The sequence below is a fragment of the Camelina sativa genome, chromosome 9, assembly GCF_030686135.1.
Source record: "Camelina sativa cultivar CO46 ecotype springtype chromosome 9, ASM3068613v1".
Taxonomy (NCBI): Eukaryota; Viridiplantae; Streptophyta; class Magnoliopsida; order Brassicales; family Brassicaceae; genus Camelina; species Camelina sativa.
In genome coordinates this window covers 24,380,842-24,390,151 of record NC_141888.1, presented here as the reverse complement: position 1 = coordinate 24,390,151, position 9,310 = coordinate 24,380,842, and the positions used below count along the sequence as shown (strand labels likewise).

Below are 9,310 nucleotides of genomic sequence, written 5' to 3'. Positions count from 1 at the left end.
TTTCAAATATGCTCTGAGTAAATGCTACTAATACATTATCATACATTTTTACGATTGTGTAACAAGATGTAAAATGTAAATGAATGAAAAAATGAATGAAGTACATAATACTGTCACTGTCAGGTAAAGATAACAGTACAGAGGACGTGGGTTTGGATCTAAGGACATGGATAAGCGCTGCACTTTCTAACCAAGACACGTGTCTCGACGGCTTCGAAGGCACTGATGGAATTATCAGAAAATTCGTGGCTGGTGGTCTTAGCCGGGTCAGTTCTACCGTCCGAAATTTACTAACGATGGTTCACCCTCCTCCTTCTAAACCCAAATCCAAGTCCATGAAAGCCCACATGACGGATACCGCTCATAGTGGCTTCAGTAAGTTTCCCTCATGGGTTAAACCCGGTGATCGAAAGTTACTGCAAACTGATAGCCCACAAACGGCTGCTGACGCGGTTGTAGCGGCAGATGGGACTGGGAATTTCAAGACGATAAGTGACGCGGTGTTGGCCGCACCAAAAAATATGTGATACATGTGAAAAGAGGTGTATATGTGGAGAATGTGGAGATTAAAAAGAAGAAATGGAACATTATGATGGTTGGTGACGGCTTTGATGCCACCGTGATCACCGGTAACCGGAGTTTTTATCGATGGCTGGACTACTTACCGGTCTGCTACTTTTGGTTAGTAAAATAAATTAATTTATTAGATATACTAATATCTAATCAAATCAAAAATTTAAATTAAAATTTACGAATTTTCAAGGTTTATATTTTTTCTAAAAGTATATTGCAATAATTACTTAGAAAAATAATTTTTTATTACTTTAGAATTGTTAATTTTTATATTAAACTGAGTTTTTCACTAAGATGTATATGGTTGAATCAAAGATTTTAGAACTGATTATAATTTTTTTTTTGCAACTGTGAGCGGTAGATGATTTATTGCACGCGATATCATATTTCAAAACATAGCAGGACCTGAAAAACACCAAGCAGCCGCACTACGGTCGGATACGGATCTCGGAGTCTTTATCGGTATGCGATGAGAGGTTACCAAGACACTCTCTATGCCCACTCAATGCGTCAATTCTTTAGAGAATGCATTATAACAGGCACCGTAGACTTTATATTCGGAGATGTCACTGCCATATTCCAAAACTGCCAAATAAAAGCCAAACAAGGACTACCACACTAAATATATTTTGCTAAGACTTTCTCCCCTGGTTGTCAAATTCTAAAATATCAATCTCTAGTTTTCTATGTAGGCAGAGCCGTAATAATATGATATATATTGCATAAAACGTCATTGGTTATGGAAACATACTATTAACATATTGAAAGAGTCACAGGTTCTTCCACTCACACAAAAGTCGATTTTCAAAAAATGTTCCCTTCTTAAAACCATCAAAATCTCAGCGCCAGACTCTGTGTATATAGGCAGTAAAAGAAGACATGTATTATTTCTAAAATTTTAAATAATATATGTAAAATTTACAAAACCATATGTTATTCAATGGTCTATATTAACATTTTTAAAGTACATTTTGTGTTCTATCCTTTTAGTTATAGTTATTTAAAATTTTATTTACAATTTTAGTCCCTACAAAATTTCACTAAAAACAATAAGTGGAATATGGTAAATTCACTAAATCGAATTTTTTTTAGAAACTAATTAATTCTACCTAACTTCCTTATTAGTAGCAGATTTTTTTCTATATATGTGTCCAAAAAAAAAATCAATTATTGAACTGTATACCTTTTTTTGTAATGTATTAAACTGTATACCTTAAATATTATATGTCTCACTTAAAAATTAACAATAAATTAAATTAAATATATACTAGGTAACAACCCCCACTATGTGCGGGATAAATCGATTTTACAAAAATTGTTATAAGTAAAATTATTATCTTAGAACCAATATATGTTTGTATCAAACATAATATGTAACTTAAATTTTTATTTTTTTATTCAAAGCTGCATTTTTCGTGTAAAAAATATGTTTCACCCGTGAAATCTTTGAATGTGTAAGAGGTTTTCTGGTAGAGAAAATATTGATAAAATGTTACTATTTATTGCAGTGAAATCTTTGAATGTGTAAGAGTTTTTCTGGTAGAGAAAATATTGATAAAATGTTACTATTTATTGCAGCATGTCTTTTGTGTGGTTTAAAAATTTATATCTTCTTATATTTTATTTTGTAATCATAACAATTTTGCATGTTTCTTATGTAACCATAACAGCATATACTAAATTACTCGGTAGTTTAATTATTCAATTTTATTATATGTTAGTAACAATCAGATTCTAAACTAAATTTTCCGAAGATAATCTAATTTATTGATTTACTATTTTTGATTCTATTTAAATCTTTTGAGTTAGTTGATTTGTTAATATTTTCTATAAATGACGGATTATTACCAAAAAAGCCATTATGAAAAAATTAATGAAATTCCAAAATCAACGTATTCGTGTAAGAATACATTTCACCTGTGAAATATGTGAACGTGGTAAAGAAAATATTTATAAAATGTTACAATTTATGGCAATATATATTTTTCTGTGTTTTAAAAATCAAATTTATATTTATAGTTGGTCGAGTAACTATAACAATTTTGCATAATCTAATAATCATTCATTTTAAATATATATATATTTTTGGTACTAAGTTTATTTATAATGATAAGAGTTATTGTCTCATTCATTTTTAATAGCACATAACTGAATATACAATTAGAACGTATTGTCCTATTCGGTTATCAATATTTCTATTTTTTATATAAATAATCACACCAAATGTTGAGATTAATTAGTTTACATATTTAGATATATATAAATAATCACACATCATGATATCCCCTAATTTGTTGTCATTTTTATATTTATTTATGAATATATATAAATCTATAATTATTGGGAATTAAGTTTCTTTTAATGAGTTAGAGATATTTCAGGGGTAACATACTTCTTTTTATAATCCATTTTAATAACTATTGAAAGCTTGTTATTTAAATTATTATGGTAACATATAACATTTCATTTTTATATGATTATTTTAATAAGTTAAATTTTTAATAAGTTATATGTTCTTTATTTTTACTAACTTTATATTAATTGATATGTTTTTATAGCCTTTTAAGAATAATTTACTTATATTAATTTTGACTTGTATATTTGTAAGTAAATTTTAATGAAATTTTGCTAGTATTAAATTTGTGTGAGAAATGATGGCATATATAATTATTATTCAGTTAATTTTTTTAAAAATAAATACAATGGCATAGAGCTTTTTTTTTTGTCAACAAGAGATCAGCTCAGACGAGCCAATTGGTAGGGAAATCGTTTACAAACAATACTTGGTGCGGAGACGTACGCGCTTGGCGTGCCAAAGAATCCTCTCTTACATTAACATTTATAGGAATTAAAGATAAAGAGAAATAAGAGAATTCCTCCCTATCAGTTTTGATGTCGTCAAGGTACGCCGAGAACGCTGGCCAGTCGGAAGGGGAAGACACCATCTTCACCAAAGCTGAGCAGTCGGTATAGAAAGCCACCTCTCTGAAGTCATGGCCGATCATGCAGCGCATTGCCCAAAGGAACGCTTCAACTTCTGTATGTAATGGAGAGAGACTTTGCCAGAAATTCTTGGCTCCCAAAAACGGCAACGCTGTCTGGACCGAGGTACAACACCATCCAGCACCTGCATACATATCTCCTGCTTTCCAAGAGCCATCTATGAAACATCGGTATCCCGAATAGACTAAAGGAAGGGAAGCAGTAGCCACCCTAACTGGTATCTCCGAAACACCTGGGATAGTGGGATAGGTCACTTGATCTTCCTCTAGCTGAGCCTGCTGCCATGCTGCAGCTTCTCCCTCTGCAACCCTAACAATATCCTCCGGCCGCTCAATAATATTGTCAAAGACACGTGCATTCCTTGCTCTCCAAATAAACCACATGAGCCAAGGGAAAGCCGCAACATGAGCCCCAGGATTCTGCTGCCCTAAAAAGTGATCAACATTTGCATATACTGATTCTGTCGGAAAGAAATTAGGACCCACCGGGACATGTGCTAGGGCCCAAACCTGACGGGCCGAAGGACACACAAAGATAGCGTGATTTATTGTCTCCATATCCGCACCACATCGTACGCACCGTAAATCACAAGCAATACCCCGTCGTCCCAAATTTGCCGAAACCGAAATACAACCAGATAAAACCTGCCACATAAAATGCTGGATCTTAGGTGGACAACGAGCCCTCCACACGCTAGCGAGTAGGGGGTAATTTCCAGGCCATAACCAGTGGCCGCAAAATTCCGAACCACGTCATGACGTGCAGTGTGTTAGCCTGATTTGACTGTATACAACCCAGTTTTCGTAAAGTGCCAACCGAAAGGATCATCCTTTTGGTTACCACCCAATGGTATAGCCCTTATCAATGCAACATCAAGTGGATCAAAATGCTCATTAAGCATATCCATACGCCAAGTATTAGTTTGTCGATCAATTAATTGATTCATTTGAAGAGAAGGGTCCTTTAATGGACCCTTGCTTAAAGCTGGTCTCGTGAATTGAGCTGGTAGCCAAGGATCAGACCATATAGAGATGGTGTCCCCTGAGCCAACCCGTTTAATAAGCCCTTTATTAACCAGAGAGCGAGCAGAACAGATACTCCTCCATCCATAGGAGGGAGAGTATGACCTGATCGGATCCAACGGATGCGTATTCCTATAATACCTAATCTTAAAAACCCTGGCAAACAAAGACTCTGGAACGTCTATCAGACGCCATAGTTGCTTGGCCAGTAATGCCGAATTAAAATCATCCACATTCCTAAAACCCAGACCACCCAACTGTTTGCTAACACATAATTTCTCTCAGGCCAGCCAATGCATGCCCCCTGTCTGACCATTAGTACTCCACCAAAAATTTGCCACTGCACTGGTAAGCTTGGATGTAATTGATTTTGGTAATCTAAAACAAGACATCACAAATGTCGGAACAGCAGTAGCAACAGATTTAATCATCACTTCCCTTCCCCCTTTTGAAAGCAAATTTGCAGTCCAACCATTCGTCCGACTTTGAATCCGCTCACGAACAAAAGAAAATACCTTGGTTTTAGCCCCACCCAAACTTTCGGGTAGACCTAAATATGACCCCATACCACCCATAGTTGTGATCCCGAGAACATCCTGGAGCTTGGTTTTTGTATGGTCATCAATCTTGTGCCCAAACTGTACCGAGGATTTTGAAAATTTTATTTGTTGACCCGAAACAGACTCGTACTGTTTTAGAATATCTAAAATAACCCAACATTGTCCTCTGTCCGCCTTACAGAAAAAAAAAGACAATCATCGGCAAACAACAAATGCGTAATAGGCGGGCATTTGTTCGCCACTTTTATCCCTGTAATAAGCTTATCCCTCTCTGCTTTCCATATATTAGCAATAAAAGCCTCTGTGCATAAAATAAACAAATAAGGAGACAGAGGATCACCTTGTCGCAACCCCCTCTATGGAACTATCAAACCATTCGGCTGGCCATTAATAAGAACCCTATATTCTACCGAAGTGACACAAAACATTATCCATGAAACCCATGACTCTGCAAAACCCATCTTCTGTAACAAAGCTGCCACAAAATCCCACTCAACCCTATCGTAAGCCTTACTCATGTCTGTTTTGATGGCCATAAATTTCCCCTTACAAGACGGATTTGTACGTAAGCCATGAAACATCTCTTGAGCAATAAGAATATTATCTGAGATCAGCCGACCTGGAATGAAAGCCGATTGAGTCTCAGAGATAAGACCAGGTAAAACCCTCTTAAGCCGCTGACATAAAATCTTAGAAATGATCTTATATCCAACGTTACACAAACTAATCGGGCGTAATTCTGCCATTCGAGTAGGCTTGGCCACCTTTGGAATAAGGCAAATATGAGTTTGATTTAGGTCCTTTTCAAAAACTCCCTCCACCAAAAAACCATTAACCAAAGTTACAAGGTCCGTCTTAACTATACCCCATGCTTTTTGGAAAAACAAAGCTGTCATCCCGTCCGGGCCAGGGGCTTTATCCGGATGCATAATAAACAAAGCGGACTTGACCTCAGCCTCCGTAGCGGGTCTTGTCAACTGCTCATTATCCTTGACTGTAATCACCGTATTGACCTCCCTTAGGACCTTCTCAAAATTGTCCGGGTTTTTTGAAGTAAACAATTCCTCAAAATATGATACCGCCGTATTACAAATATCCACATCTCATTTGACCAGGAGTCATCTTTATTAAACAAACTAGTAATCCGATTACGAGCCTGTCTCTGCTTTGTTAAGGCATGAAAATATTTGGATTTTTTTATCCCCCAATCTCATCCATTTACTCCGACTCTTTTGATACTAATAAATCTCTTCATCCCCATACGCCTGACGTAAGCGATTCTGTAAATCCGAGATTGTGGAAGGAGGAATTGAATCATCCGCCAGAGCTACCTCCAACTGCCGCTTTAAATCCTCAATGGTTTCCCTACCGTATGGGACTTGTGATTTACGCCACTGGACCAAGTCCCCGTCCCACCCTGATGCAATCGCATCCATTAGTCCCGCCTTACCAATCCAGCGGCGGTCAAACATAAAACTCCTTTTCCCCCGCGGCCTTTTAGCCCCAATACTAACCACTAGAGGCTTGTGATCAGAAGCTATCATTGGTAAAATACTCCATCACAGTGTCCGGGAACAAATCATGCCAATCCTCATTCCCTAACGCCCTATCCAACCGACAGCAAATAGATTTTTTATCGCGCCAACCCTCCAAGACAAACAATCCCCAAGATAGGGAAACTCCAAAAAACCATAGTCCTAAATCATTCCATTAAAAGAAAAAAAAGAGGAAGGATGACGTAATTTCCCACCACGCTTTTCATGATTACCTGTTAGCTCATTAAAGTCACCAACCACAAACCAAGGGGTGGACCGAGTAGAACTAATTCTTAAGAGACGTTCCCAAACCAAATCTCGATTCTTAGGGACCGGATCACCATAAACGAAAGTTAAATGTATTATCCGACCATTAAAAAATGCTTCATTATCGATTAATCTGTTTGATTCAAACAAAATTGAGACCTGAAAATCACCTTGATTATAAAATAGAGCCATACCAGCATAGAGCTGTAATTAATTAGAAAATTTAAAGGTATTTTGCTAAAAAAGTGTCATGAGCTATCTAGCAGCGACACATCAGCTTTTTTTTCAAATGTGCTTCTCTATTAATATATAGGGGATTATACAAACAATAATAGTATTCTCTTAAATAGATACAAAATATTATTCTTATTAATTATACATTATTCAAATAGTAATATTTCATCGTGTTTTATCCTCATAAAAATTATAATATTTTAAGAATAATTGTGCCACATATTAAAATATAAAAGACTAAAATTTAAAATATGTAATTTTATTACTAAATGAAATATCGTGAAAATTTAACATTATTATAAATAAAACTAATTAATTTTCCTGTAGTACCACAGATTAATTCCTAGTGCATTTTTAAAAAGTCTAATGACATCTAGTGTTATTAAATTAGTGATCTGACAATCTACTTAAAAATCCATTATTATTGAAAGCATTTTAAGAAATTTAATTTTTAATGATTTTCTAGGATTTGTGAGGATTTTCTTAGTCAAAAATACAAAAAAATCTAAAGCTCATGTTTTATGTGGGATTTTTGATTAAATCATATCAACTTCTGTAGAATCATTAAACCTATATAACAATTCAGTATAACTCAAATCAATTAAAATATTGGATTAAATACACCAGTCAACGTTCTGAAAAAAAAAAAAAAAAACACAGTTTTCAGTTGGACAATTTTGATTATGTCTACTGATCTTGATTTTATTCATTTCTGTAATCCTTTTTATCTTAAGCGGCTAAAAATATAAAAATTACAGCGATGATTAAATTATGGTGAAAAACACAATTTAAAAAATGTTTGATTTGATGTTCTTAATAATGTATATTGACTAGTAAACGCAAACAAATTCATCTAAATCATCAAATTAGACTTATTTCTTTTCTTGTAGCATCAACTACAATAATTTGTACTTGTAAGTTGTAATGATACAAATATCTATTCATCATTATATATATCACACATTCACACTCGTTGTTAATGTTATACACAACCATTATTTCATATTTCTTAACAATAGCATTCTACACATGTATATACACTGAATTGTGTACTCTATTATACAGAAGTCAATCGATCATAGACCACGATATATTTTGGGATTCTCACATCCTTGATAGCACATCTATCCATATACGCATGATGTGTTTTTGAATCCTGCAAAACCTCCTCTAAGGGCATCTCCAATGGTCTTCTATTTTTACCTCTATACTCTATTGTCAGTGGCGGACCCAGGGAAAAAAATTAGAGGGGTCAATTTGTTTTAGAAAACTGTTAAAATGTAAAAAAAAAAATTGTTTTGATGTATCATGGGGGAATCGAACTGTGGTTAGCGGGGTCAATCTAGGGAGAATAAACCAATTGTGCTAGAGATACTTGACTGATTTACATGCAAAACACTTCATTTCAAATGACCCCCCTACCTTCTACATAGGTCCGCCACTGTCTATTGTAGAGTAATTTTTGCTCCAATAGTACTCTATTTTCACCTCTATAATAGAGATTACTATTTTTTTCTCTATTCAGACCATCTCCAATTGTTTTCCCTATTTTTGCCTCTATAATAGAGGTGCGTTTTACTCTAATGGTACTCTATTCTCACCTCTAAAATAGAGATTGCTATTTTTTCCTCTATTTATAGAGGAATCTTTGTAAAAAAAAAAAAAAAATAGGGTTCCTCTATAAATAGAGGAAAAAAGCAATCTCTATTTTAGAAGTGAGAATAGAGTGGGAGTAAAACTCACCTCTATTATAAAGTTCCTCTATTAGGGCATCTCCAACCCACCTCTATATTTGTTTTTTAACTCTATTTTAGAGTATAATCTACTCCAACCCATCTCTATTTCTACTTCTATAATAGAGATTTCTATTTTTTCCTCTATATATAGAGGAACTCTATTTTTTCTTTTACAATAGAGTTAAACTTTTTTATTTATAAAATGGTCCTTGAACTTTTAACACTTTTATATCTATGATCAAAATATATTTATTAAATATAAATAACTTAAATATTTTAGTTTTTATCCATACCATAATATTAATTTCGTATATTTTAAACAAGAGTTATTTTCTCTTTTGTAAAATATATAAGATAGCCAAAAAAAACAACAAAACTCC

At 34.3% G+C, this 9,310-nt stretch overlaps 2 protein-coding genes and 1 pseudogene across 2 annotated transcripts; 1 reads left to right on the top strand and 2 right to left on the bottom strand.

Moving 5' to 3' along the window:
* The first annotated feature begins 95 nt into the window (after positions 1-95).
* On the top strand, positions 96-527 carry LOC147938672 (putative pectinesterase/pectinesterase inhibitor 32 pseudogene; annotated as a pseudogene).
* A 2,787-nt stretch (positions 528-3,314) lies between these two features.
* On the bottom strand, positions 3,315-4,133 carry LOC147938671 (uncharacterized). The gene has a single exon (XM_087465714.1). It carries the CDS (start codon positions 4,131-4,133, stop codon positions 3,315-3,317), a length of 819 nt encoding a protein of 272 aa, XP_087321840.1.
* A 212-nt stretch (positions 4,134-4,345) lies between these two features.
* On the bottom strand, positions 4,346-5,904 carry LOC147938670 (uncharacterized). The gene is made up of 3 exons (XM_087465713.1): positions 5,532-5,904; positions 5,366-5,459; positions 4,346-4,835 (listed from the first exon to the last, which is right to left on the bottom strand). The coding sequence occupies exons 1-3, from the start codon at positions 5,902-5,904 to the stop codon at positions 4,346-4,348; spliced, it is 957 nt and encodes a 318-aa protein (XP_087321839.1).
* Positions 5,905-9,310: the final 3,406 nt, after the last annotated feature.